The 20,184-nt window shown below is 34.3% G+C and overlaps 1 protein-coding gene across 6 annotated transcripts in view; it reads left to right on the forward strand.

Moving 5' to 3' along the window:
• The window catches only part of SLC9B1 (solute carrier family 9 member B1), a 63,018-nt gene extending 43,406 nt beyond the window's left edge, over positions 1-19,612 (forward strand). For 4 of the 6 annotated variants that reach the window (XM_087863941.1, XM_045792705.2, XM_087863944.1 and 1 more), the window contains 6 exons: positions 11,195-11,370; positions 15,426-15,532; positions 16,406-16,555; positions 17,138-17,246; positions 17,700-17,836; positions 19,272-19,612. In XM_087863941.1, the coding sequence (XP_087720067.1) occupies positions 11,195-11,370; positions 15,426-15,532; positions 16,406-16,555; positions 17,138-17,246; positions 17,700-17,836; positions 19,272-19,484 (892 nt within the window). In that variant the 3' untranslated portion in view covers positions 19,485-19,612. The remainder of the gene's footprint in view (positions 1-11,194; positions 11,371-15,425; positions 15,533-16,405; positions 16,556-17,137; positions 17,247-17,699; positions 17,837-19,271) is intronic. The other 2 variants (XM_087863943.1, XM_087863942.1) reach the window with 2 other exon arrangements.
• The last annotated feature ends 572 nt before the right edge of the window (positions 19,613-20,184 follow it).

Consider the following 20,184-nt stretch of genomic DNA (forward strand, 5'->3'; position numbering starts at 1 on the left):
TAACCACCATTTGACTTTATTTCTATGAGTTCAGCTTTTTTAGATTCCAAATGTAAATGAGATCATACAGTATTTGCCTTTCTCTGTCTGACTTATTTCACTTAGCATAATCCTGTCAAGGTCCACCTGTGTTGTTGCAAATGGCAGCATTTCTTTCTTATGGTTGAATAATATTCTATTGCATACGTGTGTGTGTGTGTGTGTGCGCATGCACACGCACACACACACACACACACACACACACACCAAACACATATACCACAACTTCTTTATCTACTCATCCACTGGCAGATACTTAGGTTGTTTCCATCAGATACTGCCTTTTTTTTTTTAAGATTTTATTTATTTATTTGACAGAGACAGCCAGCGAGAGCGGGAACACAGGCAGGGGGAGTGGGAGAGGAAGAAGCAGGCTCCCAACGGAGGAGCCTGATGTGGGGCTTGATCCCATAACACCGGGATTATGCCCTGAGCCAAAGGCAGATGCTTAACGACTGCGCTACCCAGGCGCCCCAGATACTGCCATTTTTTATTTCCAAAAGTTCTCTTGGTTCTTTATTCTGTCTTCCACTTCTTTCCCCATTATGTTCATGTTTTCCTTGAGATTTTTAAGGAACATATTTATGTGTTCTGTATGTAACATATTTATAACAGCTGTGTTAACATATTGATCTATCGTTTCCCTCATTGCTGTCAATTGTGGATCTGTGTTCTATTAACTGATTTTTCCCCCAGTCCTGCCCCTTCATATGTCTAGTGATCAGATGCCAGATTTTGTAAGTTTTACATTGTTGAAATCTGGATTTTGTTATTTTTCTTTAGAATGTTAGACTTTGTCCCAGAAGGCAGGATTATCTAGAGTAGCTTTACTGTAGGGATAATTTAGTTCCCTTCTAAAGTGTGGCCCTTCTGAGTTTCTAATGAATGCCTTACGTGTTTGATGAGGTATCTCCACTCTAGTTGGTGGGAATCCAAAGGTTTTCCCAGCCTTCTGTGAGCTCTGGAAATTATTTATCTTATTGCTTCTCAGTAATCTTTCTTTAGGTGTTATACTTGTCCAAATTTGTGGGCTGCCTTGGCTTTCCTAGACTCTTTTCTCCTCAACTCAGCAAGCTTGTTGGGCTTTATTTGGTTTTCCTCCACCACAGCCTTGAAATTGCTCCCAAGCAGAAAACCTGGACATTAGTGAGGTTTAATTTGTTTCCCTTTTCTCATTTGTAACAGTCTTGTACTGTCTGTTGTCCAATGTCTGAAAATAGTTTTTTGTTATTTTTTGTCTGGTTTTCTAGGTCCTGTCAGTAGGAGGGTAATTGCAGAACATATATTCTTTTACAGCAGTAAGGGGATGTTTTACTTCTGATTTTTAAAGGTTGATTTTGTATATGACCACCTTGATGAATGTTTATATCAATACCTTTATTATTTTTATACGAACATCCTGTCTTCAAATAATTAAACTTCTGTCACTTCCTTTACCAGCGTTTGTGCTGTTATTTCCATTTTATTGTGTTCAATTGAATATCACATCAATGTGAATATTAGTAATGAAAAAAAGAGATGTTTCTATTTTTTAAATAATTTTAATGAGAATTCTTCAAATACTTTGTTGTTAATATGATGTTTACTATAGGATGGTAGTAGATGTTCTTTATTAGGTTAAGGAAAGTTTCCTATATTTCTTGTTTGTCAAGAGTTTGCCTCTTAATAAAAAAAAATGATCATTTTTTTCCCTTTCAATCTGATAGTGTTATGAATTATACTGACACAGTGTCCTAATGCAGAACCATCCATGCATTCATCTACTTGGTCAGCATTTTTATTCTTTTAACAAACTGATATATTCCATTTGCTCATATTTAGGATCATAAATGAAATTGAACTGTGGCTTATTTTCTTATGCTATCTTTGCCTTATTTTATTTTAATTTTTTCTTCACCCAACCCCCACCTATCTTTGCCTTATTTAATATCATGTTATTATTTTGCTATGACTGCCTGAAACCCCTTCATGATGATATCATCTAGCATTTTAATGCAAGTTAAATAATTGATATAAATTTTCTTTTCTTCTATCTTAGTTTTCTTTCTTTCTTTCCTTTTAAAATAAAGGTAAGTATAGAAGTCACTAAGATTTTTTATTATCCTTAATTTCTATTTCTGTTGCAGCAACTCCTAGATTCATTTTCCTCCCATTTGAGTACTTTCACCAAAATTATTGTTTGTTTGTTTAAAGATTTTATTTATTTATTTGACATAGAGAGAGAGAGAGAAAGAGAGAGAGAGCACAAGCAGGGGAAACTGCAGAGGGAGAGAGAGAAGCAGATGCCCCACTGAACAGGGAGCCTGACGCAGAGCTCAATCCCAGGACCCTGGGATCATGCCCTAAGCGAGCCGAAGACAGATGCTGAACCGACTGCGCCACCTAGGTGCCCCTCACCAAAATTATTGTTAATGTGGGTCTTTGTGTGACAAATCTTTTAAAGCCTTCTATGCTTGTGAATATTTTCACAGTATTATGAAACCTTCATATGTGAATGACTATTGGGCTGATTTTAAAATGTCCAAAATGGGAGCACCTGGCTGGCTCAGTTGTTAAAACATGTGACTCTTGATCTTGGTGTTGTGAGTTCAAGCCCCATGCTGGGCATAGAGATTACTTAAAAAAAATAAAACAAATTAAAATTTTAGGAAGAAAGAAAGAAGGAAAGAAGGAAGGAAAATGTCCACAATCATTTTCCTTAAACTTTTTAAAACTGTTCTGTGTTTTCCTTTCATCTCCTTGCTATTGAAAAGTCTGATGTCAATCTAATTCTTATTCTTTTGTAGATAACCCTTCTGTCTGGATGTTTTTAGACTTTTCTGTCTTTGATTTTCCTAAATATTACTGTAAATTATTTAGATATGGGTTATTCCATTGTCTGTGTGACCCTTTATTTAGATTTAAGGTATTTTGTTTTTAATTAAGGGAAATTTACTTTTCATTGTTTCTTTGCATATACCATCTTCTCTAATTTAATATGTTTATCTTTCTGGCACTATTTTTTTTTTTATGTTATTCACCATACAGTACATCATTAGTTTTTGATGTAGTGTTCCATGATTCATTGTTTGCATATGACACCCAGTGGCACTCTTCTTCTTTTTTTTTTTTTTTTAAGATTTATTTATTTATTTTAGAGAGAGAGAGTGACCAAGTAGGGGAAGGGGCAGAGGGAGAAAGAATCCTGAAGCAAACGCCCCACTGAGCACAGATCCCTACACAGCTGGATCCTAGGCTACTGAGATCATGACCTGAGCCGAAAGCCTGCCATTTAACCGAATGAGTCACCCAGGCACCCCTCTGGTACTCTTATCATCTAGATAATAGCACATCTACTACTATTCTTTTTTAAGATTTTTTAAAGATTTTATTTATTTATTTAACACAGAGAGAGAGAGAGAGAGAGAGAGAGAGAGAGAGAACACAGCAGGGGGAGCAGCAGGCACAGGGAGAGGGAGAAGCAGACTCCCGGCTGAGCAGGGAGCTTGACACAGGGCTCGATCCCAGGACCCTGGGATCATGACCTGAGCTGAAGGCAGACAGTTAATGACTGAACCACCCAGGCACCCCTTAAGATTTTATTTTTAAGTAATTTCTACACCCAACATATCCTTCTCACTCATTTTAATCCTTGCCTATCTTGAATTCTACTTTGTCCGATATTAGTATTTCTCTTCCTGCTTTGTTGTGAGTACCTATTTGGAATGAATTTTTCCATCCTTGAATTGTTAAACTTTTCATTAAAGCATAACTCACATTCAGAGAAGTGTAAAGTATATGAATGTACAGTTCCTTGAATAATTAAAAAGTGAATATTCATGTAACCATCACCCAAATAAAGAAGTAAAACACTGCCAGTACCCCAGAAGTGCCCTTGTGCTCTCTCCTAATAACTTCTCTCCCTCCTCTCCACAAGTAACCACTATAATAACTTCTAACACTAAAATTTAGCTTGCATGTAGTTGTACTTTATATAAATGAAATCATATAGTATATATTCTTTTGTGTGTAGCTCTTAAACTCAACATTATATCTGAGATTCACCCATATTATTGTGTGAACATAGTTCCCTTTCTTTTTTGCATAATATATCATTGTATGAATATCCAATTTGTGCAATCTGTTGTCAGTGGGAACTTGCATTGTTCCTAGCTGGGGGTTGTTGTTACCAATGCTCTTACAAACATTCTTGTAAATAACTCTTGGTACACGGTTTTCTATAGGTACATAACTAGGAGTTGAATTGTTGGTTCATAAGGTAAACTATGTTTAAAAGTTTGGATTATGTCAAATTATTTTTCAGAATTCCTAATTTACATTTCCACCAGTAGTATGTAAGAGTTCCTGTTATTGCAATTCCTGCCAACACTTGGAATCATCAGTCTTTTTAATTTGAACCATTCATATGGGTATGTTGTGGTATCTCATTGGAATTTTTATTTCTATTACCCTGATTTATAATAAGGCTGAAGAGAGCCTGTTAAATTTCTTTCCCATATTTCTAATGGGCTTTTGGTTACTGTTGTTTTTTTCTGATTTATTGGTAGGAGTTCTTAACATATTCTGGATACCTTTGTTAAATGTGTTACAAATACCTTTTTCCATTTAACAACTACCCTTTTTACTCCATAACGTCAGAAATTTTTCATTTTAATGTAGTCCAGTCTGTCATTCTTTTTCTTCATTATTGGTACTTTTTGTTTAAGAAGTCATTCCTTAACCAAAGTCATAAAGATATTCTCTATAATATTGTCTAGTAATTTTACTGTTTTACCTTTCACATTTAAATCCATAATCTACCTTAAATTGATTTTTTATGTTTGGCATGAGATAGGGCCAAGTTTTCTTTTCTCCCCTCTTCTCTGCCCTCAATATCAATTGACCCTGTCCCATTGATTTAAAGGACAACTTCTTCCAGTCCCATTGCTCTGTAATGTATTCTTTGTCATAAATAATCTGTCCATATAAGTATGGGTCTGTTTCTGGATTCTTTATTCTTAGCCAGTGGTCCATTGGTTTATCTTCTGTGTTAATTACCACAGCTTTATAATTATTGATATCTTATAGAACAAAACTTTTATAATATCTGAATTGTCTTCACTATTCATAACCCTTTGTATTTCCATAAAAATTTAGAATCATTTTGTTAATTTTTACCAAAATTTTGATTGAAATTATACTGAATTTATCAATTAGGAGATGATTGGTACATTTATAATACTGAGTTATTCAATTCATACCCATGGCCTGCGCTCATTTATGTAGGTATTCTCTAATTGTTCTTAATCAAGGAGTTTTTATTTCTTACATAGCGTTCCTGTGTATATTTAATTAGATTCATTCCTAGGCATTTAATAGTTTTGATGTAATTATTGAAAGTACTTATATATGTTTATGTTTTTATTATTTGTAGCTGGTATTTAGAAATATTATTTAAATATTTCCTATATTGCTTTTGTCTCCAGCAACCTTGCTGGGCTCATTAATTCGAATTTATCTGTAGGTTGCTTTGGTTTTTCTACATGTATAGCTATGTCATCTGTGGATAATGACAGCTTTACTTCTTTCTTTCCAATAAGTATACCATCTGTTTTTCTTTCTTTGTGGGACTGACTAAGCCCTTAAATATAATGTTAATTAGAAGTGGTGATAGTAGGCATCTTTGTCTTGATTCTATATTTGTCATAAGTTTTTTGTAGCTGCCCTTAATTAGATTAAGGAAATTTACCTCCATTCTTAGTTTGCTAAGTTTTTATTATAAATGAGTGTAGAAGTTTATTAAATACTTGTTTTGCTTCTATTGAGATGATACGAATTTTCTCCTTTATTATAGTGAATTATGTTGATTAATTTTCTAATGTAAACCAAACTTTCATTTATGAAATGGATTCAATTTATTTATCATACTTATAATTTTCAACTTCTCTGTACCATTTTGTCTTAGATGTATATCTTACTAACAATTCAGAGCTAAAGTTTTAAGATTCAAAGAGGCTCTTTCTTAACAGGTCCATCCAACCAATTCCTTGTAGGTCAATTTTGACTTAACCTTGCTTTTATTTCACTTTTTAAAATATTATACATTCATGTGAATTTCATTCTTTTTTCACTTTTCTTACCTTTTGTTGGATTAACAGCATTTTTTTGTTCCTCTTTTGTTTATTCCTTTAATATTTAGAAATTACAAACTCATTCTCTTAGTAATTACATATAATTTTGGAAAAAGCATACTTAAATACATAGCATGTTTTCACTTTCCTTCACTCCCTCATATATTCCCCTACCAATTGATATAACCTAGAATTTTACTCCGAAATTATTTTTAAGTTTTCTTTACAATGAAAACTTCTATAGATTTAGCAATGACTTTCACGGCTCATCATTATTTGTTGTGATGATAATCATAATAATTATAGTAGTAGCATACATTTGTATAGTGCTTACCATGTGTCAGGCACTTTGTGAAGTACTTGATAATTTATTTAATCCTCACAAAGTTCTGTGAAGTAGATACTATTATTATTCCCATTTTTTTGCATACAAACGGAGACAAAACGATGTTACACGGTTTTCCTAACATCAAACAACTAAATAGATATATCCAGAACTTTGGCTATGGCTAGAGCCTTCATTCTTAATGTCTACATTATGCTGCCTATGCCCTTTTATTTGTTTTTTAACTCTTTTCTTTTGTACTAAATATTCTTCCTGATGAGTTGATCTTCTAGTTCTTTTAAAACTGATCAGTGGATAATAAACTGCATCCTTAAATATCTGAACATGACTTCTATGTGACTTGGTATTGAATTCTAGATTCAAAATTCTTACCTCAATACTTTAAGGGTATCAGTGTTATATCTTTGCATTAGTTTTGCCCATGAGGAATCTCTTATCAAACTAATTTTTAATTCCTTTTCTAGGTAGGCTAATCCAATCTTTTTTTCTCTCTCTCTTTGGAAGCTAGGTTTTCTGAATTTTTCCAATTAAAAATTTCTTACTATAAGTTTGTTCCTTGGACAGCAACATTAGTATCACCTAAAAGTTAGAAATGCAGACTCTTGGGCTCCATTCCAGACCTTTTGAAATCGAATCTGTATTTCAATGAGATTCTCATGTAATTCGTTTTCATATTAAAGTTTGAAAAGAGCAGTCTCAAATAGGTCTTTTTATTTAGTGAAATTTTTCAAACATGTACAAGAGTAGAGAGAATAATAACAGGGGTGCCTGGGTGGCTCAGTTGTTGAGCGTCTGCCTTCGGCTCAGGGCATGATCCTGGCATTCTGGGATCGAGCCCCGCATCATGCTCCTCTGCTGGGAGCCTGCTTCTTCCTCTCCCACTGCCCCTGCTTGTGTTCCCTCTCTCACTGACTGTCTCTCTCTCTGTCGAATAAATAAACAAAATCTTTTTAAAAAATTAAAAAGGAATAATAACAAAATAACAAACACCAAATATCGTTAATTTAAACTTAATAGTCCCTAATGATTCCTAAAGTAAATTACACACACGATGGTATTTTACCCCTATATCCTACAGTATGCATTTCTAAAAGGTAACAGCATTTTTCTTACTAAATTAACAACAACTCCTTAATATCATTAGGTGAGTCTTTTTAAAATTTGTTCTACTCAATATTTGGTGTGATGTTTCAATCAGAGGATTGTGTATTTTTTTCCAGGTCTTGATTATATCTTTTACCTCTCCGAAGTTCTCTTCAATTATGTCCTTTTGTAACTCCCTCCTCCATACCTATTACGTTTTCTTTATACTTTCTATGTGCTTACCTTTTTGTGGTACACACTGAAAAATTTTCTCTGCATAGTTCTCTAGCTTATTAAATCACTCTTTAGCTATGTTTATATCACCCATTTTTTTAAATTTGGGGAATTTATTGTTAATTTCTGGAACTATCATTAAAATGTTATGGATAGATGCGGTAAACTTTCATGATTCAGAGGATATTTATAGTTATTCTGAAGTCATATTTTAGTGGCTTTCTTCCTAGTATATCTCTTTTCTCAGGTATAAATTTTTTCCACTTGGTGCCTCAAAGTGATAGATTTCCCTAAATATTTTGCAATACTTTAACGGGGGCTCATTTTTGTATTTTAATCTTCCCATTAACTTGTGATTACTTTATCTAGTGGCTTTTGTCTTCCTGCAGGGAATAGTCCAATCATGTTACCAAGCAAGGTATCTTAGAAGCTCAGGCTGAGATTAAGATTCTGATGCAAGTAATGTATTGAGGGAGGTCTCATTAGAAACCTCTGAGTGAAGGAAGCTAGATAGACTATGGGGAAAATCAGTGGTTCCCAAACTTTGCTATACCTTAAAATCACCTGGGGAGCTTTCAAAAATCCCAACAATCAGAAGAGTAATGTCAGCAAGATGGCAGAATAGGAAGCCCCAGGCTCTCCTTCTCTCACAGCACTAACTTAAAAACATAAGAAACAGATTACCTTTGTGAGAACTCCAGAAACCACTTGAGAGGTTATAGCATCCCATCCAAGTGCAAGGCCATCGCATTAAACCACCATACCCCATCCCCTCCCTGCACAGCAAGGGGTAACCAGGAGAAAACTCCCAACTCCCGGCTTCTCCATTAGGAGGGAAAGGAAAAAGCTGGAGCATGTGTCCTACATTATGGCTTTTTGACCCAAGAGACTGGTTTCTGTCTCACCTGACTCAGAATGTTGGCAGAAAAAGAGTGGCACACTTTGGATACCTGAGGCACATCGAGAACAAAAGATTTAAAAGAAATATTTGCACATCCATGTTTATTGGAACATTATTTGCAATAGCCAAGAAGTGGAAGCAGCCCACATTAACAGATGAATGGATGAAGAAAATGTGGTATATACTTAGGATGGAATATTATTCACCTGTAAAAAAAGAAGAAGAAGAAGAGGAAGAAGAAGGAGGAGGAGGAGGAGGCGGTGGAGGAGAAGAGGAGGAAGAAGAGAAAGAAGAAGAAGGAAGAGGAGGAGGAGGAGAAGGAGAAGAGGAGGAGAAGGAGAAGAAGAAGAAGTGGGAGGGGGAGGGGGAGAGGAAGAGGGGAGGGAAGAAAGAAAGAAAGAAATCCTGTCACATTCTATAACATAGATGAATCTTGAGGACATTATGCTGGGATAAATAAGCGAGGACTAATACTACATGATTCCATTGATATATCTAACGTAGTCAAAACCATAGTAATAGAAAGTAGAATGATGGTTGCCAGGGTCTTGGGTGAGGGAGAAAGGGCAGTTGTTTGATGGATATAGAGTTTTAGTTTTGTAAGACAAAAAAGTTCTAGAAATCTGTTATACAACAATGTGAATATAGTTAACACTACTGAACTGTGCACTTTAAAACAGCTAAGAGGATAAAGTTTATATTATGTATTCCTTGCCACAATTTAAAAAATTGTTTAAAATCCCAGTACTCAGGTCAAATTGCATCTTAGATCAGTATATCGTAGAATGGGAGCCAGGCATCAGTATTTTGAAAGGTCCCCAAGTACGAGGTAGCCTCTAAGATCACTCCCAGTGATCCCTGCTTTCTGATATTTCCACCTCTGTGTAATGCCCTCTTCTTGAATATGGGCTGGATTGTTGATTTACTTCTAATGAACAGAATACGATAGAAATGATAGAATGTCATGAGACATTTTATGTCGTGAGGAGACCATGGCTTCTATCTTGTGTGTACGCTCTTGCATTTTCTTTGATTATTTGTCTTGGGGGAAGCCAGATGCCATATTATGAGTAGCCCTGTTGAGAAATCCCCTGGGCAAAATATTGAAAGCCTGCCAACAGCTATGTGAGTAAAGCAGATCTTCTACCACCTTGTGAGAGACCTTGATTCAGAGCATACAGCTAAGCCACACGCAGATTCCTGACCCCCAAAAATTGTGTGATAATATGTGTTTGTTGTTTAAAGCAACAAAGCTGTACAAAGCTTTGTTGTAAAAATTTGGGAATAATTTGTGAAGCAGCTACCGAAAATTATATACCAGATGAATCCAATGTGCTGTGAAGTTCAGAAACAATCGGACTAGGCAAATAAGTATTTTCAGAGAATTCTAGGTTCTTCTTGAGTCCACAGGGAAATTTTGAGAAAAAAACTGTATCAGAGAGTTTATACAGCCAGAGAGGCAAAGGTGCTAAACTATCAGACCCTGTATATCAGTCAGTAATTCGCAGGAGCTGTCTGGAAGCAGGAGGAGTAGGAGGAAAACCTCCTTAGCTTCCCCAAGTAAGCTCTTCTCAGCAGGGTAAGACTGTTAGAAAGCTGCAGGTGTCAGGGGTTAGCACCAACAAGCAGCATCTGGGGGATGTGTGGGCTCATCTGGTAAACGGGTTCTGGTGGGAGAACATCTCTACACAAGATATGTACTTCCGCCTTTATAAAGTGAATGTGGAAGAGGTGAGGTAAGGTACTGAATGGGATATACCAACAAAAGACATTCTGAGAGGAATGTCCTCATTCCTCATGGGTGTCATCATCCACCCCAGGAATTTTCTCAGTTGCCTTTGTAACTTAGGTGGCCACACTCATTGTTCCTTCTTTGGGGCGGACATCTGTTCCTTACTGACTTGTTCAAGAGTTAGAAATGGAGTGGGGAGTACATTTGTCGGCCATTCTTAACAGCGGTACTCCAAATAGTCACCCATTGGATTTCCTCAGATTTCCCCTGCTCCCAGCATCTATCCTTCCTGGGCTTGGAGCATTTTTTAGAAGTATACCATATCTTTTGTAGCAATGTTTATTCACACACACTTGGTTTATGATTTCCTTCAATCTTAAATTTCCTTCAATCTTCCTGGGATATACTTGGTTTCTTATCCATTGAGGATTCTCCTTTTTTTTTTTTTTTTCCTAGTTAGGTTATGGTTTTGTATTATTTTTTTATCGTCATCTCAAAGGATTTAGGGATGAAGGGAGAGGCAATTTGTGCCCAAACCAACATCTTGAATGAAATCTCTATAAACTTTTAGCCAACAGTAAAAAATGTGTGAAAAATTTTACCACCATTAAATGACATTGACTCAGCAATTTTACTTTTGAAGTTATTGTAAATCTGTAAAGGTTAATGTATTTGTTGTAAAATTTAATATAGAGCACTACTTTGTTAAAAGGATGTTTTAAAATTGGTTTTCAAAGTCTTTCTAATAGTTTTGTACTAGGTGCTGTCTCGCCTGCTGTGGTTGTCCCTTCCATGCTCCTTTTGCAAGAAAGCGGATATGGCATTAAAAAAGGCATCCCAACCTTACTAATAGCCGCTAGCAGTTTGGATGACATCATAGCAATCACTGGATTCAATACATGCTTGAGTATAGTCTTCTCCTCAGGTAAACAAAATACAGCAACTGGCGTATTCACAGCTTTTTTCTGGTTCTTTAAACAAGGTTTCTGACTTTGCTTCTTTATTAACATTAATTTTTACATGTAACACCTTTTCATTCTTCATAGAAACCTCATTCTAGAGCAGGAAAGAAGTTTCAATGAATTGAGAAACCACTATTTAACATCCATGATTTTATTTTCATAACCATATATTGTAATTAATCTGGTAACCCATATTATTATCATTTTTCTGTTCATGTTGCTTTGGAATTTTATCACAGTTTTCAACAGAAAATTTTAAGCAGCAATATTATTAGTACTGTTATTTAATATATATTCCTAAAATGTGCCTTTTTAGAATAAATAACTGGTTGCTCTGTTATTAAGACAACCTAAATATATAGAGTGTGGACAACTATGTGCCTTTTTTGTTGTGGTGGGACAAGATCTGCAGCAATTCTTAATCCCTAGGTATATTTGATCTTGAATGTCTAAGAAACTGTGATAGTAAATGTTTCCACATTTTGTAATGCTTTAATTATCTGCAATGTTTGAAATTCCATCTTCTGTATTATTGAAGCACCAAAATATTTCTTAAGTTGAAAAGTAGTATGTATAGTTTCTCTTAAAATCATAAGACATAAATAAGAAGGAAAAAAAGGAAAAGATAAAAATAAACTGCAACATGCCCTCAAGAATAATAACTGACTGTTGATATAAATCCAGACTTCTTCTCCCCCTCTCTCTCGCCCATTCTCTCTGGCTTTCCTCCCAATTTTCTTATAAAATTATAAGAATTGGCCATCCTTTCTTGTAAACTGAGTTGTTTTGTACTTAATTCTATACCACCAACATGTTTCTTTTCAGTAAATACATTTTCCATGACATTTCTAATGGTTGTATAGTTTTCTATTGCCTGTGCCATACTTATGTATGGAACCTGTTGAAAATTGAAGTTTACTCCAATATTCACTATTAAAGTAATTCTTGGTTGAACGTCTTATAGCTAAATAGTTGTACTTAATCTTAATATTTTCATAGTCTCAAAAGTTTAATTGTTGAGATGAAAGTATAAAAGTTATAAGTTTTTTCAGATATATTACCACAATGTCATGTCCTACCAGGTGTAAAAGCTTGCCACTTCTTTACTTTCTTCAAAACTTGGTATTACTAGTCTTTTATATCTTTGTTAATTTTATAGGTGAAACATGAGGCCTCTCTAGATGAAGTACTTTGAATACTAGTGGTATTTTAAAATGTTTGTGTTTATTGACCATTGGCATCCTGGAATGTTTTATAAATTGCTTTTCTTGAAATCTTTTGCTTTCATCTTATAGGTGTGTTCATCTTTTGTTCTTTTTGTCAAGATTCTGAGTAAAATTAGGAATGATAACCTTTTGTTTTATGTCTTATAGTTTTCCACATTTATAATTTTTCTTTTAACTTTATCTTTTTTTTGCAATTCAGATTTTTCAAATTTTTTCTTGTCAAATCTGACAATCTTTTCCTTCATAACTAGTATCAGTAATTCTTTTAAAAAATATTTTTGTGTCCCTCTTCCATTGTGCCAACAACTGTGCCAAACACTGAGGATAAACAGTGAATGACAATATTAGCTTTTATTGAGTAATTGCTTGGTACTTGCTCCAAGTTCCATAGCTATTTCCATTCATTTAATAGTCACATAACAGTACCATACTCATTTTACAGAATAGGAAACCAAGGAACAGAGGGTCAGTAACTTGCTCAAAGTCGCAGATCCAAAAAATAGGGAAGCCAAGATGCACTCTGGCAATCTGACCCCATATCCACACTTTTAAGTGCTGTTCTATACTGTTTACACAGCAGAGAAGACCATGTGGCTCATGTTCTCAGGGAATTTTTACAAAATGTGATGTATAGTACATAGTATAGGGTACTATGGAACATGCTACAGGAGATCAAACCTAATTTGTGGAGGACAGAAAAAGTAAAAAACTGAAAGCAGCCACATTCATAGAAAATCGTCTTGACTCATGACTAGGTAAACGGTCACTTAAAATGTTGAGGACTTTTGGGGCGCCTGGGTGGCTCAGTCAGTTAAGCGTCTGCCTTTAGCTCAGGTCAAGATCCCAGGGTCCTGGAGTTGAGCCCTCCCCCCAACCCCCACTCAGCAGGAAGTCTGGTTCTCCCTCTGCCCCTCCCCCCTCTCATGCTCTCTCTCTCTCTCTCACTCTCAAATAAATAAATAAAATACTTTTTAAATGTTAAGGACTTTTAAGGTTTTATTTTTTATATTAGATCTTCAATACATCTATATTTTAGAATATGGTGGATAAGGAGACCTAACCCTATCTTCCGGGTCTGTTGGCCTTTTTATCCTTATATAATGTCCTTCTTTATTGTGACTTATTTGTATTTGACTTAAATTCTATTTTGTCTGATATAAGTATGACCACCCTGCTGTCTTTTGGTTATCATTTGAATGGAATATCTTTTTCCATCCCTATAGTTATAAAAATTTAAAGTGATAATTTAATCTCAATCACATATAAAAATTCTAATCCTTTACATCTTGCCCTCTTCCCTTTGTTATCCATGTCACAAATTATATCTTTTTATGTTGTATATCTATTAATATGGTCTTTTTAAAAAGATTTTATTTACTTATTTGTCAGAAAGAGACAGAGCACAAAGCAGGGGGAGCGGCAGGCAGAGGGAGAGGGAGAAGAAGACTCCCTGCTAAGCAGGGAGTCTAATGTGGGCCTCGATCCCAGGAACCTGGAATCATGACCTGAACTGAAGGCAGGTGCTTAACTGACTGAGCCACCAAGGTGTCCCTATTAATACAGTCTTACAGTTATTTTTATGTCTTTATCTTAAATGCTATAGCAGAATTGAAAGTGATTTATTCACCACCGTTACAGTATTATAGGATTCTGAATTCATCTATGTATTTACCTTTACCAAAGATTTATATTTTGTGCTTTTGTGTTGCTAACATCATTTTACTTCTGCTTGAAGAACTCCCTTTAACGTTTCTTGTAAGGCAGGTGCAGTGGTAATGAACTCCTTCAGCTTTTGTTTATCTGAGTAAGTCTTAATTTTTCGTTCATTTTGAAAGATAATCTTCTAGAATAATATTCTTCATTGGCAGTTTTTTCCCTTTCAACACTTTGAATATACCCTATACCCCCTTCTGCTCTGTAAGGTTTCTGCTCTGAAATCCTCTGACAGTTTTATAGGAGCTTCCTTGTACATGATGAGTCATTTTTCTCTTGCTGCAACTTCTTAATTGGTTTGTGGAGTTCCATTAAGGCTTTTGGACTGTATATTGTTGTTAAGTTAACAACTTTGGGGGATCAAGTTTCTGGGGCTTCCCATTCTACATCTTGCTGTTATCAACCTGCATTTCTATTATTTTTTTATGGAAAAACATTTCTAAAATATATATATTTACGCAACTCATTGAGCTAAAATACCTATAGCATAACAACTTTTTTTGTGATGTAGGATCTTTTTAAAAATTTTTTTACTCTAAACAACAGATATGGGTACATAAAATATATTGGAAACTCAGTTGACTGCTGACTCAAATATTTCTAGGGTTGACCCTGGAGTAAATCTTTTTTTTTTTTTCTGTTGTTAAATTTTTCATTTTATGTTTAAGTCATTTGTTTCTTTGTCATAACAGTATATCAGAGAAGAAACATTACCAGACATGTGCAAGATGCCAGAGGTGCTCCTTTTTCCGACCTCTGTCCATTCTTCCACCTCACCTGGTCTTTTAGGTTGTGTTTATAAGGGAGCACACTGTGTCTTATTACTTCCTTGTTTTTTGGCCTACATTTTCAATGAACATTTCTGAATTGTGTGTATTTATTAAATTATTTGAGAGTACATAATTTATCAAATAGATCATTATGTTTTCAAGTATATGAATATTAAAGGCTCATTTTTGTATATTTTTGTAGAAGATATGTGCTTTTCTCTATGAACCACCTAGAATTGATCTTCTGATATGTTAGGTATGTGAAACTATTGCTGTATGAGATGTTTCCCTTACTGTGTGCCCTTACAGGGAGTGTACTTAACAATGTCCTTGCCTCTTTTCGGGACATACTTATTGGTGCGCTGGCAGGAGCTGTTTTGGGAATTTTTGTTCAATATTTTCCAAGTGGAGATCAGGTAAATAAAAAGTTAATCTGTTTTTTAGAAGTATGGTATTAGACATTTCTTTCAAAAATTTGAACTTCTGGAAGATCCATGAACTATTAAGTGTAATATTTAATTCTCTTTCCCCAAAATAGCCCCTAGTGCTACTCTCTGCTTAAAATGGAGCACAGTTGTGATTGATACAGGTCAATGGCCTTGATGAAATCTGTGCTTCCTGATTTGGCAAATAAGAATATCAGAAAAGTGTACTTAACCCAGAGTACCTTCTCCATCACACCCAGCCCTTTATTCATTAAATTGCCTATTGACCACTGACAATTTTCCCTAATCTTTGTTTCCTCAAATTTTCCCTTGAACATTTTTGGGAAATAGATTGCCATTCATCTCTGCATGTTTTCTGACTTAAATGTACTCCCACTGCCTTTGACTAAGGCAACACTATTAAACGCAACCCTTTTCCTCTCCTAAAGGATATGCCATTACTCTTGTATTTCTGTAACTTCCATCTTAATTTCTCTGTAACAGCTGTCTCAGCTAAAGAGATATTCAAAACTTTATTTTTAAAGAATTCACTGGCTATGTTACAGGAACTACAATTTATATGGGTCTCTTTTCTTCCTTCTTCACTTATAGCTAAAGTACTATAGCCATTTTACTGACATTAGTATCAGAGATGTGGCAGAAGATAAAATTTAATAATTACGAATTTTTTCACTCGGTACCAAGTCTGCTAAAATATTTGGTGAGGAAGAAAGTAAAAATTTTAGACATTATTTAATATAACATATAGAGACATGATACCAAAGGGTCAATAATAAATGGTAAAAGATATAAATATTGTATTATATATTAAATGTAAATTAATTTCTGAATATCTAATTCTAGACAAAACTTCCAGCAAAGAGAGCTTTCCTTATTTTGAGTATGTGTGTTACTGCTGTCTTGGGCAGCCATCATATTGGTTTACATGCAGCTGGAGGATTATGCACACTAGCGTTAACTTTTGTTGCAGGGATAAATTGGTCCACAGAAAAGGTGAATATTTTTAATACATCATTTTTTAAGATAAAATAACTGTATTTTTTTTACATCTATAATAGACATTTAGGAAATCTCTTGTTCTAGTTGGAAGATGTTCCAGAAATTTGTATCTTCAAGGATGTGTATAAATTTGTCCTTCTTTGATTTATTTCACTTAGCACTGTACTCTCTGCCCCCATCTATGTTGTTGCAAATGACAAGATTTCATTCTTTTTTATGGTTGAATAATATTCCATTGTGTGCATATGTGTGTGTGTGCACATATTTTGTATACACACACACACATCACATGTTCTTTATCCATTCATCAGTCAATGGACACGTGGGCTGCTTCCATGTCTTGGCTATTGTAAATAATTCTGCTATAAGCTTTGTAGATTTTTTAAATCAAATTCTACTTAAGTGTTTGAGTAAAAGAATTAACCTACTCAATTTTTAAGTTTTAACATTTCTTCTATAAATAAAATATCATAAGTTCATTAAATGTTGAGAGACTTTAATTTCTAAAATGCAATTATTTTTATGTGTCACAACAACTAAACCCAATAACTAAAAATATATTATTCTTCTCTATAGGTTAGAGTCCAAAGAATTATTAAAACTACATGGTGTATTTTTCAACCCCTTCTTTTTGGTTTGGTTGGATCAGAAGTATCTGTTGCAACTCTTAAATCAAATGCTATTGGTAAGAATAATTACAGGCACAAAAAATATAAGATTGGGAAATATTTAAGAAAACTATGAATAATTTTTATTTTGTTTACAATGTGTCTTGAATGCTACAAGAATCTTCTTCAGAAACTCATGTTGCTACAGTTAATAACATACATTTGCTCTTCTGTTACCGCGTATGTTCTTTGTTACCAAAGACAGCCCTGAATACCTTGCCTGAGTGATCTGAGGAAAAGCAGATTGGAATTCTTTTCTGACAGAAAATATTACATTCGATGAGCACCTTTTGAATACTTTCATTTATAGTGAAAGTTCAAAGTCTATTAGCTCAGAATTAAATAAGTGTAATCTACCTCATCTTCATGGTACCTCCACCATCAGATATTCTCTTGCACTTTTTCTAGGGATAAATTTAGAACCACTTCCCAAATATTTTGTTGTTTATGTTTGTTTTTATCTGTTGTAGGCATTTGTGTTGCTACCATGAGTTTGGCATTATTAATTCGAATTTCTTTTACATTTGTATTGATGTGTTTTGCTGGCTTTAGTTTTAAGGAGAAAATATTTATTGCTTTATCGTGGATGCCCAAAGCTACAGTCCAGGTGAGAACATATTAAGTCATTTTAATAATTTTTAATTTTGATGATTTTTTAAAATTCCAAATGAATGTTACTTTAATTACAAAATATAAGCTATTAGCCTTACTTTTAAAATACTCGATTGATCATAACTGCTCATTGAAAATGATGTAATCTTTTAAAATCTCAGTTTTAAAAAAGCAAATTTCTGAAGTTAAAAAGTATATTTTTAATGACAAGTACTTCCTAAAATTCTGAGACATTTTTTTCTGTTTTCCCAAAATATAAAAGAAGAATATATCTGGATACTGGAATGTTTACATTTTGCTGAATATTATAGGGATAAATGTAATGATTTTTAAAGTATAGACACATTAATTCTTTTAAAAATATATCTTTCCTACTCTTGTCACCCACTCCACCATACATGAATACACATATATTATTTTTAATTATGCATTTAATTTACATGATTTTAAGTAATGACTTAATCTCCTCACCAGACTATCTGGGAAAGAGAGGAACAGTGTCCGCTTCTGTCATTATTTTTCCCCTAGTACTTAATACAGTGCCTGGCATGCGGGAGGTACACAATAAGTAAGCATCGCATACCTACAAGAATGAATGATGAATGAATGAATGAATGAATGAATGAATGAGGAGACTTTGTAGTTTTACCCTCTGATTCAATGATATTCTGCTCCTACAAAGAGGTATTACTACTTATTGTTAGACTTTTTAACTTGGCAGCATAATGTCTTGATTTCCAGAGATTCTTTTTCCCATTGTTATTCCAAAACAGAAGTTTGTGAGTTCTTGCGCAACAAAATTCTCTATGTGTTATGGTTAGAAAAGCAGGTCCATGGGACCAGCCTAGGTGTTTTGAATACCATGTTACTTGCCTATAACATTAGGCAAGTTACTTCGTGATCTCTCATGTCCACTTTATAGATTCCAGACCTCTTGTCAGTTTACTGGACACACTGCCTCCCAAGAAGGAGGAACTAGGAGAAGATAAGCAACAAAACCCTAGAGAACCACAAGAAACCGTAGTATTCTGTGTTGTCTTATTACAGCCAAGAACCTTATAGTCCCTGGTAAAGGTAAATAAGCTAAATCATGCTTTGGCTAGAACTCCTGAGATTCTGAGAGTAATATGAGCACTCCAAAAAGACATTTAAACAGGAGAAAGCTGAGATGATAAAAATACAAAATTGGCCCCAAAATGCATACACGATGATTTGTCACTATTTCACTTTTCATCCAGATATATTTGCTAGGGAGAACATAGAATTGATGAGTGATTCATGAAAATTCCTCAGCACTTTAAGGCTTGTCTCTTTTCTGATGGCCTACTGCTAGGTTTTGTTTGTTTTAGCATGGCCATTAACTTTTCTCATGTATTAACAACTATTTAACATTTTTCTTTATGCCTCATCTTTTTACCCCCTAAATTCAGGCTGTATTAGGTCCTCTGGCTCTAGAAACAGCAAGAATCAGCGCACCCCACTTGGAACCATATTCGAAGGATGTGATGACGGTAGCATTTTTAGCCATCTTGATCACAGCTCCAAATGGAGCTCTAATTATTGGCATACTGGGGCCCAAAGTACTTACACGCCATGATCCAAACAAAATCAATGTGGAATTGACAAAATTAGAACTTCATTAAAAAGTTTATTTGCCATCACCTGCCTGCTTCTTTTAATAAATTATCTTACATGAGAGAAAAATTAAAACATACAAATACGTGAAGATTGTACATAAAACTAAGGATTTAATAAATATGTGATTTCATTACAGAGCTTTCCTATGATTTTTTATTCCAAGGTTAAGTTACTAAAAACAATGTAAATAGAATGCACAATAGTATTTATGTATTTTAAGAACACATCTGTACATACTCTAGGGAAGTTTAAAGAAATCCATCAGGCTGAATCTGCTTTCATATTACAAACTCGGTATAATAAAAAATTAAATGAACCCAATGACAGAAAGGTAAGATAGTCTAAGCCTCCAGACCGGAGAAGTAGAACTCACCATCAATTTAGTGATTCAGTTAAAAAGATCATCAGAAAAAGTAAAAAATGCCAGGAATAAGTGGGTCAGCAGAATGGATTTCAATTCTGTGTTTAGTGACTCTCTGAATGGATGGTATGTTAAATAGAAGAACCAAAATTAGACTGACTTCTGCAGTACCCTTAAAATGACAAGTTTAATAGTTTTTAAATGAAACATTGTGTGTAATATTTATTTATAGATATAAAATTAAATCACAAATGGAAATAAACCATGATTTTTCAATGAGTAAAAATAAAGAATTAAAGTCAGCCTGCAGAAATGAATGACTAATAGACTTGTCCATGTGAGCT

This window comes from Ursus americanus, chromosome 8, assembly GCF_024610735.1.
Source record: "Ursus americanus isolate L20-20 chromosome 8, mUrsAme1.1.p, whole genome shotgun sequence".
Taxonomy (NCBI): domain Eukaryota; kingdom Metazoa; phylum Chordata; class Mammalia; order Carnivora; family Ursidae; genus Ursus; species Ursus americanus.